At 41.7% G+C, this 24,273-nt stretch overlaps 1 protein-coding gene across 7 annotated transcripts in view; it reads left to right on the top strand.

Moving 5' to 3' along the window:
• The window catches only part of LOC111584525 (CUGBP Elav-like family member 3), a 53,429-nt gene that overhangs the window by 25,771 nt on the left and 3,385 nt on the right, over positions 1-24,273 (top strand). For 2 of the 7 annotated variants that reach the window (XR_008602726.1, XM_055013539.1), the window contains exons 4-13: positions 4,560-4,665; positions 13,212-13,340; positions 13,427-13,506; positions 15,535-15,690; positions 16,516-16,654; positions 17,047-17,193; positions 17,856-17,921; positions 19,979-20,083; positions 20,251-20,394; positions 22,430-22,574. Coding sequence is in view for 5 of the 7 variants with exons in the window: in XM_055013539.1 (XP_054869514.1) it covers positions 4,560-4,665; positions 13,212-13,340; positions 13,427-13,506; positions 15,535-15,690; positions 16,516-16,654; positions 17,047-17,193; positions 17,856-17,921; positions 19,979-20,083; positions 20,251-20,394; positions 22,430-22,557 (1,200 nt within the window). In the remaining 2 variants the exon portion in view is untranslated. Of the gene's footprint in view, positions 1-4,559; positions 4,666-13,211; positions 13,341-13,426; positions 13,507-15,534; positions 15,691-16,515; positions 16,655-17,046; positions 17,194-17,855; positions 17,922-19,978; positions 20,084-20,250; positions 20,395-22,429; positions 22,575-22,725; positions 22,832-24,273 lie in introns of all 7 variants that reach the window. The other 5 variants (XR_008602725.1, XM_055013540.1, XM_035940713.2 and 2 more) reach the window with 5 other exon arrangements.

Here is a 24,273-nt window from a genome sequence, read left to right as displayed (position 1 = left end):
GAGAGGGTGTCCGCCTCCCGAACCCAAACTGGGAGCTGGTTCCACAGGAGAGGTGCCTGATAACTGAAGGCTCTGCCTCCCATTCTACTTTTAGAGATTCTAGGAACAACAAGTAAGCCTGCAGTCTGAGAGTGAAGAGTTCTGCTAGGATAATATGGTACTATCAGGTCTTTAAGATATGATGGAGATTGGTTGTTAAGAGCTTTATATGTCATAAGAAGGATTTTGAATTCTATTCTAGATTTAACAGGAAGCCAATGAAGAGAAACCAATATAGGAGAAATATGATCTCTCTCAGTAGAAAGATGTTCCACCATCATCAGTAGAAAGATGTTCCACCGTCATCAGTAGATGTTCCACCATCATCAGTAGAAAGATGTTCCACCATCATCAGTAGATGTTCCACCATCATCAGTAGAAAGATGTTCCATCATCATCAGTAGAAAGATGTTCCACCGTCATCAGTAGATGTTCCACCATCATCAGTAGAAAGATGTTCCATCATCATCAGTAGAAAGATGTTCCACCATCATCAGTAGAAAGATGTTCCATCATCATCAGTAGAAGATGTTCCACCATCATCAGTAGATGTTCCACCATCATCAGTAGATGTTCCATCATCATCAGTAGAAAGATGTTCCACCATCATCAGTAGAAAGATGTTCCACCATCATCAGTAGAAAGATGTTCCATCATCATCAGTAGAAAGATGTTCCACCATCATCAGTAGAAAGATGTTCCACCATCATCAGTAGAAAGATGTTCCATCATCATCATCAGTAGATGTTCCACCATCATCAGTAGATGTTCCACCATCATCAGTAGATGTTCCACCATCATCAGTAGATGTTCCATCATCATCAGTAGAAAGATGTTCCACCATCATCAGTAGAAAGATGTTCCACCATCATCAGTAGAAAAATGTTCCACCATCATCAGTAGAAAGATGTTCCATCATCATCAGTAGAAAGATGTTCCACCATCATCAGTAGAAAGATGTTCCATCATCATCAGTAGAAAGATGTTCCACCATCATCAGTAGAAAGATGTTCCATCATCATCAGTAGAAGATGTTCCACCATCATCAGTAGATGTTCCACCATCATCAGTAGATGTTCCATCATCATCAGTAGAAAGATGTTCCACCATCATCAGTAGAAAGATGTTCCACCATCATCAGTAGAAAGATGTTCCACCATCATCAGTAGAAAGATGTTCCATCATCATCAGTAGAAAGATGTTCCACCATCATCAGTAGAAAGATGTTCCACCATCATCAGTAGAAAGATGTTCCATCATCATCATCAGTAGATGTTCCACCATCATCAGTAGATGTTCCACCATCATCAGTAGATGTTCCATCATCATCAGTAGAAAGATGTTCCATCATCATCAGTAGAAAGATGTTCCACCATCATCAGTAGAAAGATGTTCCACCATCATCAGTAGAAAGATGTTCCACCATCATCAGTAGAAAAATGTTCCACCATCATCAGTAGAAAGATGTTCCATCATCATCAGTAGAAAGATGTTCCACCATCATCAGTAGAAAGATGTTCCATCATCATCAGTAGAAAGATGTTCCATCATCATCAGTAGAAAGATGTTCCATCATCATCAGTAGATGTTCCACCATCATCAGTAGATGTTCCACCATCATCATCAGATGTTCCTCCATGCTGAATGGCTCTCCAACAACCTGCTCCTCTGTTCTCTGTTTCTGCTGCATTTATTTTATTGCTGTTCTTTGTTTTCTGCTGAAGGTAGCGGCGGCTCTTCCTGCTCCAGATATTGTCGTATTTACATTTTTATGTAGTTTTCCTGTCTGTCTCCTCTCTGCTGTTTAACACTGCCTGCAGTTCAACCTGAAGCTCTCAGAGTTTTGATCATATGACTGTTGGACTCAGTTTTACAGTTTTACAGGGAGAAATGCAGAATGTTTTCTTCTTGATAGAATCTGTTTAAATGAGACGTTTACAGTTAAGTAGTTTTTTAAAAAATGATTTTAAGCTTGGATTTGCTTCATTTTTCAACCACAGCTGCTCATTACACATGATTCATTTAAAAAACTGTCAGTTTAAACTGTTTGGTGTTCTTAGATTTTGATTCCAGTTAATTTTGTGGTTTTTGAGGCATTTTTGTGTTTAAATTCTTTCAACTTTTGAACAAACAGGAATCAACCTGGAGAACGTTTTCCTGTCTCAGACATTTTAATCTGCTTCACTCTTCCATCCGTCTGTGGTATAACTTTTTCTGGCATGCTGAGTCACTCATGGTTTGTTTTTTGCACCAAGAAGCACAAAATATTTCATTTTTTCCACATTCTGATGCAGCTCTGATGTAATCCTCCTGATTTAAAGGGATTCCGATGAAACGTTCACTTTTAAGATTAGTTCAGTTTTCTTTACATTGGAAAGTTGAACATCTGGCGGTAGTTTGTGGTGCTAATAAATGGTGGACATTTGGTGTTTTCCTGCAGGTTTCTGTGGTGGAGGTCAGAATGGTGGTCTGTGATTGGCTGGGAATCAGGAAGTTGGGTGTGGATGAACGTGGACGGAATGATGAAGGGAGAAATGGAAGCTGTGATGGATGGAAGGAAAGAGAGAGAGAGTTAGTGGAGACAGATCAAAACTGAATGAAATCAATGGACAAGACGGGACGGATGGATGGATGATGGATGGGCGGATGATGGATGGATGGATGGATGGATGGATGCATGGATGGATGGATGGTTGGATGGATGATGGATGGATGGATGATGGCTCCATCATTCCATTATCCATCCATCATCTGTCCATCCATCCATCATCCATCCATCCTCCCCTTCATCTCCTGTCGCCTCAGTTTTTCTCCTCCTGTCTTTCAGTAAATCCTCACAGATCCAAACTAAATATTTTTGAGTTAATTCTTCAGTTTTTTACTCTCAGAATGACTCCATAGTCGCTCCTACTTCCTGTTTCCACCAACAGATTCAATATTAACTCAGAATGTAAAATCTGATCATATTTCCTGGATGCAGCTGCAGCATTTTAAGTTTTAATGTCCATCAGAGTGTTTTAGTTCTCCAGCTCCTCCTCCTCCTGTTTTCATTGCTCCTCTGGTGGCAGCTCTCTTTCATTCCTCTCTCCTCCTCCTGCCCTCCTGGTCAGTCGGTCAGTCGGTCGGTGGGTGGGTTGAGGTCCCCAGGCCTCAGTGGAGAGCCCGGTCCGTTTATTTTTAGCCTCATCATTCCTCCTCCATCCTCCAGCTCCTCCTGGGCCTCATCTAATCCGTAGTCCTGCTCTAATCCAGATCATCCCTAATCCGTCACTCCTCAATCTCCTCTTCCGCAAGGGTGTTATACTGTATGTGTGTGTGTGCGTGTGTGCATGTCTGTGTGTGTGACACATTGACAGAAAGCCGTGACAAAGTTCAGACACACCTGTCACCTGTTAACCTTCATTAATCACAGTCACACAACAACGCAACTCACCTGGAGGGCTAGTAGACGTAGCCATGGTGATGATTAGAACAACAACAGTAACAATAATAATAGTAACTTGTGTTGTATTCACAGCTTTGGAAACATCAAATTCAACCCTGAATCTGACATTTGATGTTTCCACCTATAAGAAAGTGGAAACTGGATATATTCCAGACTCGTTACATGTAAAGTTAAAGAATGATTAAAAAATACTGACAATAATAACAATAACAATAATAATAATAATAATAATAATAATAATAATTTTGGAAAACAAAGTTATTATTATTATTATTATTATTATTATTATTATTATTATTATTATTATTATTATTATTATTATTATTATTATTATTATTATTATTGTTATTATAGACAAATTAAGAAAACAAATTCAAGCAAACATAAACATGCAATAGAACAAAAAACTAATTTATGTATATATATGTGTATATATATATACACATATACACATACATATAAATGTGTGTGTGTGTGTGTGTTTAAGATTAGAATGTCAAAAAGTGCAATATTTTTCCATGAATTATTGAATAACATAGAAACTTAATATATTTTAGATTCATTAAATCAGAAATCAGCATAACAAATTTTTAGAGTAGTATATATTTGTGATATTTGCACTTGTCTTTATTTTATTTTATGTTGAATTTTTTGTTTTTGTTTGTGTTTTTTTGCTTTATTTTGTAGTATTATCATATTTACCGGACCAGAATACATATTAAAACGTCAAAACTCCACGGATTGACAGGATTTTATTTTTATTCTGATGCATATTATTATTGCTGTTTGTATTAACTGTACTAGTCGTGATGTTCATTGTTTTATGTCTTCTTTTATAATCTTCATGTATTTTATCATTAGAGTTGCTTTTTAAATCTGCCTCAGTGGCAGAAGCCGATGTTTGGGTCAAAAATCACAGATTTCATCAACTGAAGTCTGAATTTTCTGTATTCTTGAATTTCTCACCAAGAATCTGCAGCCGCAGAGCCTGAATGTTTACAGACGTCTGCAGCATTAATATGAGGTCTCGTTGTGAAAAAATAAAGAGAGTTAAACGTCTATTAAACGTCTTTAGATGCTGAGTGAAGTCGGAAAGTCGTCCTTGTTGACGCTGCTGTCGTCTCTCCTGCAGATGAACCGACCGATCCAGGTGAAACCAGCCGACAGCGAGGGCAGAGGAGGTGAGGGACACACCTGGACACACACTGATACACACTAACACACACTGATTCAATTCAATTCCATTTATTTATATAGCGCCAAATAGTAATAATAATAATAGTAATAATAATAATAATAGTTTTTATTTCTAGGTTCCTTTCAGAACACCCAGCTCACTGTACAGAGGAAACGGAGTTAAAACACATAAAACTTAAAGATGTAAAAAACTTAAAAGAAGGCAATTTACCAGCTTTTAAAATCAGAAGATGAAAGGAAGGAAGTCAGAGAGAGTAGGATGGTCTGAACAGGTGGGGTTGAAAATGTCCAGCGTGTCGACGAGGCAGTTCCAGAGGCTGAAGATTCTGGAGATCATGGAGATCATGGAGATCATGGTGGTCATGGTGGTCATGGTGGAGGGATGGTGAGGCTGAAGGTTCTGGAGATCATGGTGGTCATTGTGGAGGGATGGTGAGGCTGAAGGAGGAAGATGATCTGAGATTAGCTGGGTGTGTTGATGTGGAGGAGAACAGTGAGGTTATGGAGGGCCTTGAAGGTTAAGAGAATGGTTTTATAGATGATGCTGTGAAGTTGTTGGAGAGCCGGGGTGATGTGGTGGAGAGAAGGTGTCCCGGTGATGATCTGGCTGCTGCATTCTGGACTAGTTGGAGTTTATGGAGGTACTGGAGACCGGACAGAAGAAAGATGGAATAGTCCAGGTAGGAGGAACCAGAGAGTGGACCAGGATGGAGGAGCTGACAGGGATGGAGGTTGATGTTATGGAGATGGACGTATGCAGACCCAGTGATGTTACTGATGTGGGTTTGGAATGAAGACGACACCTAGATTCTGGACCTGTGTGGAGAACGAGGAGCTGTTGATGGTGAAACTGTTGGTTTTTGTGAGAACGGATTTGGAACCAACGAGGAGAACCTCAGTTTGTCACTGGCGAGTTTGAGGAAGTTGGAGGAGAACCAGGATGTGATTTTATTTATACGTTTATTTAATAGGGACAGAACAAGAAGCATTGTTACAATAACCGATGCCATGTTCATAGGTCAACAGCTAACAGCTAATTCGTAGACCAGGTCCCTGAAACATACAAAAACAACAATAAATACAACAATCAATGTTACATGAATGTATACATTAAACACATTTACATATAATAAAATGTTTATCAGTGCTCACAGTTTTGGTTTGATTTGAGCCATCGTTTGATTTTACAGTTAAACTCATTCAGATCTGTCAGGTGTTTCAGTTCAGCAGGTAAGGTGTTCCAGATCTGTGGCCCTTTCACTGAGAATGCACTCCGTCCAAAAGCAGTTTTACACCAAGCTGTTCTACAGTCTCTGTTTGCTACTCCTCTTTTAGTCATACCACGAGTTTCACTTCTTTGGATCATACCGCTAACAGAATCTGGAGCAAGACCAGTAACACATTTAAAAACTAGTTTTAAAAAAGAATAGTTTAAGAAATGTCTGTGTAGTTTCTCATTCATCCAGGTCATTGTTCTCCAGAGTTGTTTAAATCAATCCAACTGGACTTTAAGAAGGTTCCTTGAAGACGTTTCACCTCTCATCCAAGAGGCTTCTTCAGTTCAGAACTGAAGCCAACCAAAATCCAATGAATTTCGCTGGATTTTGGTTGGCTTTTGGTTGTTGTTTTTTTTTTTTTTTAAAGCCCCCAATATTGTAAATATTTTCAAAAAATAATATATTTTCCAAAAATGTTGAGAATATTGACATCAGAAGTTTCTCTGTATTCTTTTTTTTCCCCCCACATTTTCAAACTTTAGACTGGGTCAATTATTGACCCGCAGGACGACATGAGGGTTCAGTAGAGCAGTTTCTGAGCTATGGTGGAAACCAGACTGGAATTGTTTATAAAGGTTGTTGTTGGAGAGGTGAGAGTGGATCTGAGATTAAACTGTTTTCTTCAGGATTCTTGCGAGAAATGGCGAGTTGGAAATGGGTTGTTGAAGTTGTTGGGGTCTGACCCAGGTTTGTTGAGAGTCAGAGTATGCAGCAGATTTCAGAGGTGATGGGACAGAACCAGAGGTGAGGGAGGAGTGATCAGACGACAATTACAAAATTATCAATTATAACTACAATTCAGATTGTCTGAAGACACTTTACAGAACCCAAATGAGCCCCCAGAGCAAGAAAAAGCTCCCTTTTAACGGGAAGAAACCTGGAGAACCCGACTCTTTATGTGGGGGAACCATCTGCTGCTGGAAGGAGGGTTGAGAGGGACAAAGAACGTATAACACACAGCTGGGTACATGTATGATCAGATAGATGATGCATACAAAGTAGAAGCTAACATTGAAATTGATTCATAGTTTACTGTTACGGCTCTAGCATAAATATACTACATATATAGCTGGTAGTAACATTCAAACAGCAGCTAGATGAGCATATGAAATTAGTGAGGGTGATGCTGAGTAGATTGGTGGAAATGGACAAGACTTCTCAAAATTGGCCAAATGAATCAGATTGTTCCTAGAAAAGACTCAGAAGTTGGTCAAACTGACTCAAATTGGTCCAAAATGAGTTAAAGATTGTCCAAAATGACTTGAATATGTCCCAAAATGAACCAGCCTTGTCCATAATTGGTTGAATTTTTTTTTAAGTCAGTTAAAAATTGTTTGAAAATGCAGAAAGATTTGTCCTAATGACTCAAAATATGTCCAAATGACTGAAAATTTCGCCAAAATGAAGTAAAATTTGTCCAAAATTACTTGAAAATTTCCCTAAAATGAATCAAACTTATCCTTAAAGACTCAAAACCTGTCAAAACAATTAAAAATTTGTCCAAAATTACTCAAAATTGTTCTAAATAATTGTTTTTTTTAAATCAGTTAAAGCTTGTCCGGAATGACAAAAAGAGTCATCTAAAATGAGTCAAGACTTCTCAAAATTAACAAAAATGAATCAGACTGGTTCCAAAAAGACTCAAAGATTGTCCTAAACAACCCAAAACCTGTCAAAGTGGCTAAAATTTGTCCAAAATGACTCAGATTTCTCCAAAATGAGTTAAACATTGTCCAAAATGACTTGAAAATTTCCCCAAATAAACCAGACTCTTCCAGAAGTGGTTGAAAAATGTTGAAAGTCAGTTGAAAATTGTTGGAAATTACAGAAAGATTTGTCCAAATGACTGAAAATTTCACCAAAATTAATCAAACTTGTCCTTAAGCACTCAAAGCCTTTCAAAACTAGTAAAAATTTGTCCAAAATGACTCAAAATTGATCTATAAAACTTAAATGTTTTTAAAAATGAATTAAAACATGTCCAGATTGACAGAAAGATTAATCTAAACTATGTCAAGGCTTCTCAAAATTAGCCAAAAGGAATTAGGCTGGTTCCAAAAAGACTCATGAGGTGGTCAGACTGACTCACATTGGTCCAAAATGACAGAAAGATTGTCTTCGAAGCTGAAGTCCACAAATAGCATCCTCGCATAGTGTTAGAAAGCTGCAGGTGGGTCATGGAGACTGGATCCTCTGTTGAGTTAAAGGTGAATTGAAACACAATAGAAAACCTGATGGAATAAAAGCAATAAAAATTAAAGCTGCAAGCAGCGTTGGACGGGTCCTCGCATCCTTGCCGGTCGGCAAATCCACGCACGTCCACCAGGTGGCGCTGCGACCGAGAGTGCATGTCGGCCTATGGATGCGATGAGGGCTGGACTCTGATCACCCGTGTAAAGTTTCAGGCAGATTGGAGCATGTTCAGGCTAGTTATAGAGCTTTTCCTGTCCATCCACCAGGTGGCGCTGCGACCGAGAGTGTATTTTGGCCTATGGATGTGATCAGGGTCAGACTCTGATCACACATACAAAATTTCAGGCAGATCGGACCATGTACAGGCTAGTTATAGAGCATTTCCTTCCATCCAACAGGTGGCGCTATAACTCTGAATGTATATTTGTCTATGGATGTCTTCAAGGCTGGACTCTGATCACACCTGTTAAGTTTGAGACAGATTGGAGCATGTAGAGGACAGTTAGACAGCAGTTGATGTTTCATGGCGAAGCATCGGAATTCAGGAGGCCGCCATGGCCCCGCCCTCAGACTTTTGGCGAGCATTTTGATAACTTTTGATCACCCATGCCTGGAGTACATCCTGGCCAAATTTCAGCTCTCTTGGTGTTACCCTGTTTGAGTTTATAGCTTTTGAAAATGTGCAAAAATGACCCAAAATCGTCAAAACATATGACATATAATTCAAAATGGCCGACTTCCTGTTGGGTTTTGGGCATGAGTGTCAATTACATTTTTGTGCGTCTTGACGAGTTACATATGCCTACCAAGTTTCATAATTCTAGGTGACACGTACTGGACGTAGTAACTGTTTGAAATTTTCCAGGTGGCGCTATGGAGCCATTTTGCCACACACATGTGCAGTTTCCCTAAAATATGAAATGGGTTGCCGGTCCAGATATGTGTGGTAATTTTGGTGAGCATTTGAGCATTTTTAACCTGTCAAAATGTACTTTGTTTATTACGGCAACGATGCGTTGCCACGGCAACAGTGTTTTATGAATCGTCAAAATCATCACACTGTGGCATCGTCTAGGCGTAACCACTCAGCTGACCAATTTTCAAGATGATATGACAAAGTTTCCGGCAATGGTAGGTGCAAATGTAATGACAATTACTTCCTGTTGCCAATAGGTGGCGCTATGAGTATTTCTAAATTTATGAACGTGGATGTGTTCAGACCCGGACTGGTGTCCACCATATCAAGTTTGGTCCAGATTGGACCATGTCCAGCTGAGATGTAAATAATTCAATTTTCATGGCGAGAAATCGAAATTCGCTGCGCCGCCACAGACACAGAAATCATTTCTAGACCATGACAAGTTGTTTTGATCATAAAGTAAAATACTAGGTTGTTCTTTTGTTGTTTTGTGTCTCATTTTTGTAGTATTTTGTCTTGTTTTTGTTGTTTATTTCCTGTTTATGTCGTTTAGTGTTTTTTGTTGTCCCGTTTGTCTATTTCTTTTTTGTCATTTTTCTGTCTCGCTTGTGTCATTTATGTAATTTTTTCGTCTTGATTTAGTCCATTTTTTGTCACTTTGCAAATTTTTTTGTCAAATTTTTTTCTCTTTTGCATTTTTTCATGTCATGTGTCTCATTTTTGTCATTTTGTGTCTAATTTTTGTAATATTTTGTCTTGTTTTTGTTTTTGTCCTGATTTTTGTGGTTCTGATCCTCCAGTAAATCCTCTATGGTTCAGTTCCAGATGACTAAATGTTGTGTTCCTTTGTTGACACTCTGTGATCTGGAAGTTGTAATGTGGAAATGATAAACTGAGGCTGAATGTTGATGAAACGGAATTTATTTTTCTTCAGAAATGTCAGGTTGTTCATGATGTTTAGTAAAAAGATAATTCCTTAACTGTGAACATTTCTGCACTAAAACAAAGGAATCATTAGGAGTTGTGGTTATTTACAGGTTATTCTGATGTGATTTTACTGGTTTTGCTGGTCCGGTCCACTGGAGATCAGACTGGACTGGATGTGGAACCTGGACTAAGATGAGTTTGACTCTCCTGCTGTAGATGATGGGAGTCATTATAAAGGATGATAAAACCATCCTCAGGATTGTTCGTTCAGTGTGGAAATAAACCAGTTTTCTGATGAGCTGATGGACCTTCTAACAGACAGACCTGCAGTTTTCATCAATGTTAAATTTTTCATCAGTTATGGTTAAAAAAGTTAACAGGAAGTAGTTCTGCTGGTAAAGAAGCAGTTCCTGTTGTTGCTGTCGGTCCAATAACACAAATCCTCCTTTAACCCTTCAGCTAATCGCTGGTGAACCTGAGTCACTGGACAAACGAGGCAGGCATGTGCAGAGGGGGGCGAAGCACCTGCCCCTTTGCTCCTTGATGCCCAAAGTGCCCTGTTGTCAAAGTTGCTTTTTAAAATTCTATTTAATTTAGTTTTTATTTGTAAGTGTGTGTGTGTGTGTGTGTGTGTGTGTGTGTGTGTGTGTGTGTGTGTGTGTGTGTGTGTGTGTGTGTGTGTGTGTGTGTGTGTGTGTGTGTGTGTGTGTGTGTGTGTAAAAGTCTCTGAGGACCAAAATAATAAATAAAACAAAACTAAAAATAATTCAGATCTACCGTCGGTCGGTCACGTGATCTACGTAGACGTCCCCCACTGCTCTGAGGGGTCCAGATGTTCCCTGTAGCTCTGCGCTAGCGCCGCTAGTCTAGAAACCGGAGACCCGAGGGAGGACATCAACAACTGATGGTCCTGATGGAGAGGAGGTTCTGCAGCGGGATTCGTTTATGTACGGTGTATTTTTGCAAGATGACTGATGAAGTGAGCATCCTGTGTGTGTGTGTCTGACTCTACACACACCTGTCATCAGTTCTAGCCGCTAGTTAACCCCACAGCTGCTGAGAGGATAAAGTCTGCCAGGCTTCTTTTTGTTTCTGTATGTTTCTGTTGTCATGGGCAAAGTGCATCAGAGAGATGTATTATTTTACTGTCAGTGAGTTGCAGTGTGTTTCCTGTTTCTAGAGGCAATGAGACAGAGGTTATGTTATTTCACCGAAACTACGTACATGCATTTTCACATAATTTTGGACTATTGCAGTATAAATACAATAATAATTAGAAGAATTTGAATTGTGATTTTCTCAACTTCTCATTTAAAGATATCAGTACTTGTTTATAACATTTGTATAGATAGACAAATTAAATATAATATGCCTAAATATAAAATATAAAACTTTTAGAACCTTGCTGTCTTGTGCAAAGTGGATAGTCAAACTGAATAAAAGTACAAATACATTTAAATACATGATTTCTATATCATTTAATTGTTTTTAAACTTATTATTAGCACTACGAATAATAAAGGGCAGATTATGAATCAGCACCATGGAGCAAATCCGTGGCTCTACAGTACATGTCTGGAAAAGGTATGAAATTTAAAAGCAAGGACTCCAGGAACAGTAGCCACAGTTAAACAGTCCAGTGTCTAATGGTGATGTAAATTCAGCTTCAAAATAATAATTTTTCTCAAATACACTACATTACAGGTCAGAGTTTGAACCAATGACCTTCTGATCAGCAGTCCTGAGACTTAGCCACTGCTGCACCTTGTATTATGAGGTATGTTTCTGTATGATGTTTCAAATTCTTGCTCCATGTGCCCCCTTTTAACTTTGAGCACCTGCCCCTCCAGAGGTCTCTGCACGGCCCTGAAACGAGGACATCTTCAGTTCAGAGGCTTTAAACTGAGAAGTCCCTCAGTGGGACACATAGAAGATCAGATGGAGAACACTGCCCCCTGGTGGATCTGGTGGGTAACTTCCTCCACCTTTAGTCTGGCAGCAGGAAACTGGTTCTAGTCGAGGTTCCACATCCAGTCCAGTCTGATCTCCAGTGGACCGGACCAGTAAAACCAGTAAAACCACAGCATAATAACCTGTAAATAACCACAACTCCTAATGATTCCTTTGTTTTAGTGCAGAAATGTTCACATTTAAGGAATTATCTTTTTACTAAACATCATGAACAACCTGAAATTTCTGAAGAAAAATAAATTCCGTTTCATCAACATTCAGCCTCAGTTTATCATTTCCACATTACAACTTCCAGATCACAGAGTGTCGACAAAGGAACACAACATTTAGTGATCTGGAACTGAACCATAGAGGATTTACTGGAGGATCAAAACCCAAAAAATCAGACAAAAAACAGACAAAATATTACAAAAATGAGACACAAAATGACAAAAGCAAGACAAACAACAAGAAACAAAACAAAAATTAGACAAAAATTTAGAGAAAAAAGTTAGAGAGCAACAAAAAAAAAAACAAAAAAGAAGCAAAAAATGATAAAAACAGAAACAAAGCAAAAAAACAAAACAAACCCCAACACAAAACGAGAAAAATGAGAAACAAAACAGCAAATAAAACCAAAACACAAAATGACAAAACATGAGACAAATGACAAAAGTCAGACAAAAAAAGACAAAAAACAACAAAAACAACAAAATATTACAAAAACGAGACACAAAAGAACAATGAACAATCCAGCATTTTACTTTCTGATCCAAACAACTTGTCATGGTCGAGAAATGATTTTAAATTTATAGTTTTACTAATTTACAATCTGCAGTTAATGTCTTCTCTGGAATTTTTACACTTTGAGGACCGGATTAGATCCTCTGGAGGACCGGTTTTGGTCTGGAGGGCCGGTTCTGGTCTGGAGGTCCAGTTCTGGTCTGGAAGGCTGATTTTGGTCTGGAGGACCGGTTCTAGTCTGGAGGGCCGGTTCTGGTCTGGAGGACCGGTTTTGGTCTGGAGGGCCAGTTCTAGTCTAGAGGGCCGGTTCTGGTCTGGAGGACCGGTTTTGGTCTGGAGGGCCAGTTCTAGTCTAGAGGGCCGGTTCTGGTCTGGAGGACCGGTTCTGATCTGGAGGACCAGTTTTGGTCTGGAGGACCGGTTCTGGTCTGGAGGGCCGGTTCTGATCTGGAGGACCGCTTTTGGTCTGAAGGGCCGGTTCTGGTCTGGAGGAGTAACGTTTGGTCTCCTGTCTCTTTCAGAGGACAGGAAGCTGTTCGTGGGGATGCTGGGGAAGCAGCAGAGCGACGAGGACGTCCGGAGGCTGTTCGAGCCATTCGGCAGCATAGACGAGTGCACGGTGCTGAGAGGACCTGATGGCACCAGTAAAGGTAGGACGCCAATAGGAAGCACCAGGAAGACCCGACAGACTGCCTGATTTCATCCAGCAGCGCTTTTAACTCAATGTTTCCTTCAGGATGCGCCTTCGTAAAGTTCCAGGGACACGCCGAAGCCCAAGCTGCCATCAACAGTCTGCACGGCAGCCGCACCATGCCGGTAGGTAGCCGAGAAACAGCAGAGATTAATGATAATGGGCAAGGCATGCAGGTTTGAGAGAGCTGGACTAAAGGACGGATAAAAAGATAAACGAACAGCTGAATCCCAATCAGAAACAAACCCTTTAAAAACACAAGAACATCCAGAAACAAACCCTTTAGAAACACAAGACCAGAAACAAACCCTTTAAAAACACCAGAACGTCCAGAAACAAACCCTGTAGAAACACCAGAACATCCAGAAACAAACCCTGTAGAAACACCAGAACATCCTGAAACAAACCCTTTAAAAGCACAAGAACATCCAGAAACAAACCCTTTAGAAACACAAGAACTTCCAGAAACAAACCCTTTAGAAACACAAGACCAGAAACAAACCCTTTAGAAACATTAGAACATCCAGAAACAAACCCTGTAGAAACACCAGAACATCAAGAAACAAACCCTTTAAAAACACCAGAACATCCAGAAACAAACCCTGTAGAAACACCAGAATGTCCAGAAACAAACCCCTTAGAAACACCAGACCAGAAACAAACCCTGTAGAAACATCAGAACATCAAGAAACAAACCCTTTAAAAACACCAGAACATCCAGAAACAAACCCTTTCGAAACACCAGAACGTCCAGAAACAAGCCCTGTAGAAACACCAGAACGTCCAGAAACAAACCCTTTAGAAACATTAGAACATCCAGAATCAAACCCTGTAGAAACACCAGAACGTCCAGAAACAAACCCTTTAGAAACATTAGAACATCCAGAAACAAACCCTGTAGAAACACCAGAACATCCAGAATGACTTCAGTTTGGCCTAAATTACTTCAGATTTGTCCAGAACCACTGGAAACTCATCCAATATGTGCTTAAAAATGGTACAAAGTGAATCAAAGATCATCCAAAATGACAGAAAAAAATGTGTTGAAAATGACTTCATTATTATTATTATTAGTAGTAGTAGTATTCAAAAGCCATAAAACTTGTTAAAACCAATCAAATCTAAACAGATTTGAAACGTGTCCTAAACAACCAAACTGTCCAAATCCACTCAAACTCTTTCAACATTGGTTCAAAATTGTCCAAAATGACTCAAAAATTCTGAAAGATGACTTGGAATTGTCCAAAAAAGCTTTTCCAAAATAACTCAGTATTTATCCAGAAGACTAAAGATTTATCCAGATTTATTCAGAAGTCTCATTTCCCCCCAAAATGACTCAAACTTCTTCTGAATGACTCAAAATGTGTTTTTACTCATACTCATCAAATAATGATTAAAATTGTCCAAAGAAGCAGAAAGATTTGTCCAGAATAACTCAAGACTTTGTCCTAAATGACTCAAAACCCATCAAAGAAGCGAAAATTTCTCCAAAGTAACTCAAAATTTGTACAAAATGTTTGGAAATTTTCCCCATAAATAATCAAATTTCTCCTAAGTTACTCAAAACCTGTTAGAATTATTCAAACCCGTTCTAAATGACTGAATGGATTTTAATTGGTTAAAACTCGTCCAAAATGACAAAAAGATTCATCTAAAATGAGTCAAGACTTCTCAAAATTAGCCAAAATGAATCAGACTCATCCCAAATTGGTTGAAAAAAGGTTAAAGTCAGTTAAAAATTGTTGGAAATTGCAGAAAGATTGACTGAAAATTTCTCCAAAATAGATGAAAAATGTCCAAAATGACTTGAAGTTTTCCTAAAATAGACGAAGAGTTTAGTCCCACAAAGGGAAATCTGCAAACAGAATGCTTATGGCCGTATGGGGATCAAACCCACAACTTTGGGGTTAGTAGCATCACCAAATCGACCCGGACAGGTTTGTGTTTCGACTTGAATCCAGTAGAAGATCTTTGAGGTGTTTAAAGAACAACAGAGGATCCAGTAAAGAGCAGCTGGATGAAGAGTTGGTGAAGGAGTCAGAACATCTGTGGTGTCCTCCAGGTAGAGGATGGAGTCTAGTTGAGTTGGATCCAGACTTTGTTCTTGTCAGGTGCTGCTGTTAAAGTTGTTCCTGATGTGGTTCCTCCTCCAGGGTGCGTCGTCCAGCCTGGTGGTGAAGTTTGCCGACACCGAGAAGGAGCGAGGCCTCCGGAGGATGCAGCAGGTGGCCTCCCAGCTCGGCATCTTCAGCCCCATGACGCTCAACTTCCCGGCCTACAACGCCTACACCCAGGCCGTCAACGCCCAGGCAAGCAGGAACCGCACAACATCTGAGGAGCAGCAGAGCTCTGATTGGTCCTCAGGAACATCTGAGGAGCATCAGAGCTCTGATTGGTCCTCAGGAACATCTGAGGAGCAGCAGAGCTCTGATTGGTCCTCGTCTCATCAGCAGACATCTGAACATACGTCATCCAGCTAGCATTAACCAGAGACCAGAGATAATGGCCTCCTGATTAGATCTTTGTTCATCTGCTGCTCCGTCACTGCTGCTTCCATCTGACGTCTCCTCCTCCTCTTCCTCCTCCTCCTCTTCCTCCTCCTCCTCTTCCTCCTCCTCCTCCTCCTCCTCCTCCTCCTCCTTCCTCTTCCTCCTCCTCTTCCTCCTCTTCCCCCTCTTCTGCCTCCTCCTCTTCCTCCTACTCCTCCTCTTCCTCCTCCTCCTTCCTGCTCTTCCTCTACCTCCTTCTCCTCCTCTTCCTCCTCTTCCTCCTTTTCCTCCTCCTTCTCCTCTTCCTCCTTCCTTCTTCTCCTCCTCTTCCTCCTTCTTCCTTCTTCTCTTCCTCCTCCTCCTCCTCCCCATCCTCCTCTTCCTCCTCCTCCTCCTCTTCCTCCTACTCTTCCTCTTACTCCTCCTCCTCTTCCTCCTCCTCCTCCTGCTCCTCTTCCTCCTACTCCTCCTCCTCTTCTTCCTCCTCCTCATCCTCCTCCTCTTACTCCTCCTCCTCCTCCTCTTCCTCCTCCTCCTTCCTCCTCTTCCTCCTCCTCCTCCTCCTCTTCCTCCTCCTCCTTCCTCCTCCTCCTCCTCCTCCTCCTCCTCCTCCTCCTCTTCTTCCTCCTCCTCTTCCTCCTCCAGCAGCTCGTCCAGCAGCAGGCTCTGGTTGCCCAGTCAGCCTACCTGTCTCCCGTGGCAACGGTTGCCGCCGTGCAGATGCAGCAGATGGCGGCGCTGAATGCCAACGGGATCATCGCCACGCCCATCACGCCATCCTCGGGTCGGTTCCTTTATTTACTATGAAGTAAAACGTCTAAATTCAGTCATTTCAGCTCCTTAAATGTGAATATTTTCTGTTTCTTCCTGCTCTATGACAGTAAACTTTGGATTAAACGAGACACACATTAATATTTTCAACCATTTTCAGACATTTTATCGACCAAACCACTGGTTCATTTATTGTTTTTTGACTATCTTTAAGGAAAAAGACTTTCAGTAACATCCAGCAATTGAAGTCTGCATTGTCTGAGCAGGAAGCACCACCTGGTCTTTTTACTGTTTTCCACCAGTTTAAAGTCTTCATTTTACACTGATTTAAGCACAGAAATGATGCACAGCTACATGTAGGCAGATCAGACGTCTGGTTAAATCTGGATTCTCGTGTATCTGCAGGTACAAACACTCCACCAACCATCGCTGCCACACCTGTTCCAGCTCTGCCTCCACCAATCGGAGTCAACGGCTACAGCAGCGTCCCACCTCCAACCAACGGACAGCAAACAGAAACACTTTACACCAACGGAGTCCACCCATACCAGGGTAGAACCCTGACCCTAGAACACAGTAGAAACACACCACCCATACCAGGGTAGAACCCTGACCCTAGAACACAGTAGAAACACACCACCCATACCAAGGTATTAGATCCAGTTTGGTCATCAGGGGGTTGGACAAGAGAAAAATGGCATTTTAGGGAAACTCCAGACTTATTTGGGATTTAAAATATTTTAAACATTCTTTTCTCCTAGTTTTATAGATTTGGTCTCAGGACAAGAACATTTACACACTACTGATGTTTTAGGGTTTAATACGTGGATTATTCAATTCAGTTCAATTTTATTTATATAGCGCCAATTACAGTCAAATTGTCTCAAGACGCTTTACAGAACCCATATGCCTGAACCCCCAGAGCAGCCCTAAGGAGACAGTGGCAGGAAAACACCCTTTAACAGGGAAAAAAACCTCGAGCAGAACCCGGCTCTTTATGTGGGGGAACCATCTGCTGCTGGCCGGACGGGTTGAGAGGGACAGAAGAGGTAGAGAGATAGAGGGATAGAGGTAGAGGGGTAGAGGGATAGAGGTGGAGGATTACAGGGATGGAAAATGTCTTCAAGTCTGGAAGGACTCGTTTAAACACAGCGCTGATGGCTAGCATGGTTTCTGTTCTTCGTCCTCACTGGTTTTATTTCTGGTTCTTGCAGCTCAGAGTCCAGCAGCAGCTCTGGATCCTCTACAGCAGGCGTACGCAGGGATGCAGCACTACACAGGTCAGCAACAACCACCAGAAAACACCAGAAAACACCGTTAACATGTTCATCTAATCCGGATTTATCTCTTATTTTAACCCTCTGAAGATCAAGCAGCACTTCCTGGGTGTTTGTTTGCATTTTTTAGCACAATTTAAAGTCCAGCAGCTCAGGAAACGACCATGAAGACACAATCTGACCATCAGAAACGACGACAGAAACTAAAGTTGGATTTCTTTGATTATTTTATTTAAAACAATTGAGAAAACCTGGAATCAGCACGTAGAACATTTTTCCAAGAGCTGTTTCTGAGCCGTGCTGCATTTATTTATTCATCCTGTAGGTCCGATTTCCCTCTTTTGGGACACTTTATGTCATTGTCAACATATTTTGGGTCGTTTTTGACAAAATTTTCAATTTTTTGTTCAATTTTCTGTCATTTTTGACACTTTTTTCAGTCCTTATGGACTTTTATCCCTAGTTTTGCACAAATTTTGAGAGCTGAGGAAACACTGCCTGCAGTTCAACCTGAAAACTCTGAATTTTGTCACCTGACTGTTGGTCACAGATTAGTTGGTCCTGGCTGTTCTAGCTGCACTGTGACGAGCACAGACTTTTTAGTTTTTTACAGAATCTGGTTTCACCAAAGACTTTATTTTTTAACCCTGGTGTCGTCCTGCGGCCCAAACTGACCCATTTTAAAGTTTGAAAATGTGGAAAAAAATATATTTTCACAGTGAAACTTCTGATGTCCACATTTTCAACATTTTTGGGAAATCTTTGAACATTTTTGGTGGAAAAAAGGAAATGTTAAAAATGTTTCTTAAGAACATTCAAATAAAAATCAACCAAAATCCAGCGAATTTTGCTGGATTTTGGTTGATTTTTATCTGAATGTTCTTAAAGAAAATATTCTAAGTTTTACTGTTATATATGTAATCACTTTAGATATTTTTAGGATTTTTTTGGAAGATATTTACTCATTTTTTTGAAAATATTTCCAACAATTTTCTTGCTAAATTTGGGCGATTTTTTATATAAAACTTTTAAGGGAAACTTTTAAGGAATTATTGGAATTTTCTTACTGAAGGTTTTGCAAATTTTCTGAAATTTCGAGAATTTTTTTGCTGAATTTTTGGATTTTTTTCAGACAAGGAAACAGTATTATTGGTGCTGGTAAGTGAAGACAACAGGAGGGTTAAACAAGACAAATGATTTTGATTCTCAGCTACGATTTGGTTCTACATCACGGATGAGTAGTTCAAGGACCGTCTGAATGTAGGAAAATCCAATCGTTCTTTCAGTTTTTACAGTTTCTAGGGGATTAGCGGCGTCATTTCGATGGTTTCTGTGCAGACAGACGATACGCTGGAGTTCTCTTTGACACTTTTAACAATTTCTGGCTGATAAATCATAAAAACAGTTTCTAGGTCATTTTTAAAGACGGCTGCCTTTAAACACTGTTGGATTTTCAGAATAAAAGCGTTAAACTTTGGCTGAATAATAATAATATACAATAGATGTGAAACTGTGGAACTAAGCTCTAGACATCATGATGCTTCATGCAGACATCTGAGGCCTTCAAGCTAAAGCTAACAAACGTGTTTGATGTAAAGGTAAAAACTGAACCTATGTAAATGGACACGTGTGTAAACGGACGGTGCGTAAACGGACGCGTGTGTAAACGGACACGTGTGTAAACGGACACCTGTAGCTTTATCTGGTGTCTCTCAGCTGTAGCATGTTCTGTAGCGTGTTCTATAGTGTGTTCTGTAGCGTGTTGTGTAGCATGTTCCGTAGCGTGTTCTATATTGTGTTGTAGTGTGTTCTGTAGTGTGTTCCGTAGCGTGTTGTGTAGCATGTTCCGTAGCGTGTTCTATATTGTGTTGTAGTGTGTTCTATAGCAAGTTCTGTAGCGTGTTGTGTAGCGTGTTCTGTAGAGTGTTCCGGTTCCTCAGCTTTACGTCATACGTGTTTCTGGATCAATGGTTGTTTATTGTTGACAGTTTCACCTTCAGACGTTCGGCTCCTCTGATTGGACGCTGCCACCTGTTGTTTCTGTCTGTCTTCTCCAATAGCCGCGTACCCCGCTGCGTACGGATTGGTGGGCCAACCGTTCCCCCAGCAACCCGCCCTGGTTGCCCAGCAACACCAGCAGCCCCAGCAACAGCACCAGAGAGAGGGTGAGACATTTCCTGTCCCAGTGGGGCCACGCTCCCCTATGACATCACAATGTTTATCAGCGATGTCATCGTTCATCATCTAACCCGAACTCTCATTACCGGTCTGTGTGTGTATAATGTGTGTATCATGTGTGTATTATGTGTGTATAATGTGTGTGTTTCTGCAGGTCCAGAGGGCTGCAACATCTTCATCTACCACCTTCCTCAGGAGTTCAGTGACTCTGAGATGCTCCAGATGTTTCTTCCCTTCGGGAATGTCATCTCAGCCAAGGTCTTCGTGGACCGAGCCACCAACCAGAGCAAGTGCTTCGGTGAGGATGGGGGAGGACGGGGGAGGACGGGGAAGGACGGAGGAGGATGAGGAAGGACGGAGGGAGGACGGAGGGAGGACGGGGGAGGACGGAGGAGGACGGTGGAGGACGGAGGAAGGACGGGAAGGACAGAGGAGGACGGAGAAGGATGGAGGGAGGACGGGGGAGGACAGAGGAGGACGGAGGGAGGACGGAGGGAGGACGGAAGGACAGAGGAGGACGGAGGGAGGACGGGGGAGGACAGAGGAGGACGGGGGAGGACGGGGGAGGACAGGGGAGGATGGAGGGAGGACAGGGAAGGACGGAGGAGGACGGGGAGGACGGAGGAGGACGGGGAGGACGGAGGAGGACGGTGGAGGATGGAGGGAGGACGGGAAGGACAGAGGAGGACGGAGGGAGGACAGAGGAGGACGGTGGAGGACGGAGGGAGGACGGGAAGGACAGAGGAGAACGGAGGGAGGACGGAGGAGGACGGGGAGGACAGAGGAGGACGGAGGGAGAACGGGGGAGGACAGAGGAGGACGGGGGAGGACGGAGGAGGACGGGGGAGGACAGGGAAGGATGGAGGAGGATGGAGGAGGACGGAGGAGGGCGGAGGAGGACGGAGGAGGACGGAGGAGGACGGAGGGCTGGTTTGAGCAGGACAGGACTGAAAAATTCCTCCTAAATGATCACTTCAATGACCAATTTTCAAAAAAGACCTGCAGAAACAGAGTTTAATTTAAATAATACACTAAGTCAGACTCGTTTCCAGTGGGTGTTGGACTCCTCCAGGGCTGTTCCTTGTCTCTGATCCTGTTTGTGGTCTTCATGGATCTCAAGGTGCAGCCGGGGTGAGGAGCATCCGGTTTGGGGGCCTCAGGATCTCATCTCTGCTTTTTGCAGATGATGTGGTTCTGTTGGTTCCTCAGACCTTCAGCAGCACTGGAGCAGTTTGCAGCCGAGTGTGAAGCGGCGGGGATGAGGATCAGAACCTCCAAGTCCGAGGTCATGGTTCTCTGATGGAAACCGGTGGATTGCTCCCTCTGGGTTGGGAGGGAGTTGCTTCCTCAAGCGAAGGAGTTCAAGTATCTCAGGATCTTGTTCATGAGTGATGGGAAAATGGAGCTAGAGATGGACAGGAGGATTGGTGCAGCGTCAGCAGTAATGAAGGTGTTGTACCAAACCGTCGTGGTGAAGAGGGAGCTGAGCCTCAAGGAGAAGTTCTCAGTTTACCATCCATCTACATTCCAACCCTCACCTATTGTCATGAGCTCTGGGTAGTGACCCAAAGAAGGAGATCACGGATACAAGCATCTGAAATGAGCTTCCTCTGTAGGGTGGCTGGACTCAGCCTTAGAGATAGGGGGAGAAGCTCAGACATCCAGAGGGAGCTCAGAGTAGAGCTGCTGATCCTTCACCTCTAAAGGAACCAGCTGAGGTGGTTTGGATATCTGATTCAGATCCTCCAGGGAGACTTCCTTTGGAGGTTTTCTGAACACGTCCTCCTGGGAGGAGACCCCGGGGTAGACCCAGAACCCTCTGGAGGGATTATATATCTCATCTGGCCTGGGAACACCTCGGGATCCCCCAGGAAGAGCTGGAAAGAATTGCTGGGAGGAGGAACATCTGGAATGACCTGCTTCATCTGCTGCCTCCACGACCCCAGATAAGAGGAAGAAGATGGATGGATGGATGGATGGATGGATGATGGATGGATGGATGGATAATTTAACAAATAAGTGATAATTTATTTCCAGTGCATTTATTCCAGTGTGATAAAGAGGATAAAGTGGTTAAATTCAGTCATTTTTCAGGTTTTTCAACAGGATTCTTCCTATTTTTCATGTAAAATAGGCCATTAAAGCTATTAATAATTACCAATAACAGTTTATTGTGATTAAATTCTCAGTTTTATCATCCAGTCCTACAGTTTTCTTCCTGCTGGTGATGAAATGTGGATCTACGGAAGGTTCCTCTGTTGTTTTCTTGCTCAGGTGTTTGTGTTTTTCGTCTCAGGTGACAGAAACGTGACTCGTTTTGTGTTTTCTTACAGGATTTGTGAGCTTTGACAACCCGGCCAGCGCCCAGGCCGCCATCCAGGCCATGAACGGCTTCCAGATCGGCATGAAGCGGCTGAAGGTGCAGCTGAAGCGGCCCAAAGACGCCAACCGTCCGTACTGAGCGCCGCCCTGCTGGAGGTGAGGAGGAGGTGCAGCGAACAGCAGGATGAAGCTAAAAACAAAAAAACAACTTAATCATCTCAGGAAAAGTGAAAGATACTAAAATATTGTTTTCCTTTTTCATTATTTCGTTTTTTTTCCTGCTGTTTTGATGTTTTCCTCACCCGAGATCCTCCCGTCCAATCAAAATTCACTGAGGACACCCAGATCGCTATGGCAACGGTCGCCTAATGACCGATAAAGCCCCGACCCCCCCCTCCTCCTCTCGCATCGTTGTAAGTTGATTGGTTGGCCTGTGTTTGGGTTGCTGTGGCGACCAATTTGCCTGTTGTCGGTTGTCGTGTCACCGCGAGCAACCGGCCATGCGTTGACCTGCATGTCCTGTTGCCGTAGTGACCACAGACTGTGTTTGGTGCATTGTGACTTTATTTTGTATTGACCTGTGCACACACTGATCAATAACTGCCCCGAGCCAGGACCAACCCTCTGATTGGACAACTGATATTACATCACAGATCAATTGTGTAGCTCCGCCCGCTGATCCCGCTGCTGTGTTTTTGATCAGTCTCTGTTCTGTCTGGTGTCCTTTGGTTTGAGCGGCCTGCTGTGATCCAGTAGTGATGGTGGTCTGTGTGTCCGTCTCTGCTGTGTAAGGTCCGTTCAGACCCCAGGTTTCCACGGCGATGGTGGACAAACGTAGAGCAGCAACAGCAAAACACGACCGGGTGTTTTATCTGATATGGCCTCAAAGTGGGCTTCAGGAAGGACAGAAATAAGACGAGAGGCTCTTTAACCCTCTGAACCCTGAGCAGGTCTCATTTTAACTCATTGGGGTTCATCTTAAAGTCCTTCAGAATATCATGAAGAAGGAGACAGAACTCAGAGATGTCTTCTGCCAGCAGGACTCAGAGTGACAAAAAAAATAACGTTCATTTGGTTATTTGTCGTAATTTACTAAATATTTTGAAACCTTGAATTTCCAGAATGACTCAGAATTGTCCAAAAATGGTCAAAAATGTCTTTAGGTTGACTGACATAAATCAATCAAAATTTATCCAAAATGACTCAAATTTGTCCAAAATGACTCAAATATACCAAAATAACTCAGATGTGTTCAATATGACTACAAACATGTCCAAAACTACTCAAAAGTTTGTCCAAAATGACTCAAATTTGTCCAGAATGACTCTTTGATGATACTTTAATATTTATGACAGCTTTATCTCCTATTTTTGCCAAAAATACACATGTTAAATACACTAAATGTTGTGCTGAAAATGGAAAAATGCTGTAATGTTTATAATAAGTTACACAAACTTTATTTTGTTTGGTATTTTCTTCAAAATTTTCTAATTTCTAAAGGTTAAAACTTAATTTTTTTACAGTAAAATATTGAATGAAGCACATTTTTTAACCCTAAAATCAATATTATCAACATGTTTCTTTACTGTAAATGTAGAAAATGTTTTACTGTGATTTTATGACGTCTTTCTGGAGACCACAGCTGCTGGAACTTTACCGTAAAAACAACTTTATATTCACAAAATCTGCTTCATGCAGATGGTTGATTTTAAACATTTTTAAACAAACTATTTTAATCTGATTTTAACTCCTTCTCCTCTCCGGACCGTGATGTGTTCAGGGACCGTCAGACATTTGAATAGCTTACCTTTTTTTCTGTTTTACACTTTCTAGCTCTGAGAACTTCTCAGATTTC

This window comes from Amphiprion ocellaris, chromosome 9 (assembly GCF_022539595.1).
Source record: "Amphiprion ocellaris isolate individual 3 ecotype Okinawa chromosome 9, ASM2253959v1, whole genome shotgun sequence".
Lineage (NCBI taxonomy): Eukaryota > Metazoa > Chordata > Actinopteri > Pomacentridae > Amphiprion > Amphiprion ocellaris.
The sequence above is the reverse complement of the archived record's forward strand: the minus strand, read 5'-3'. Positions and strand labels throughout refer to the sequence as shown.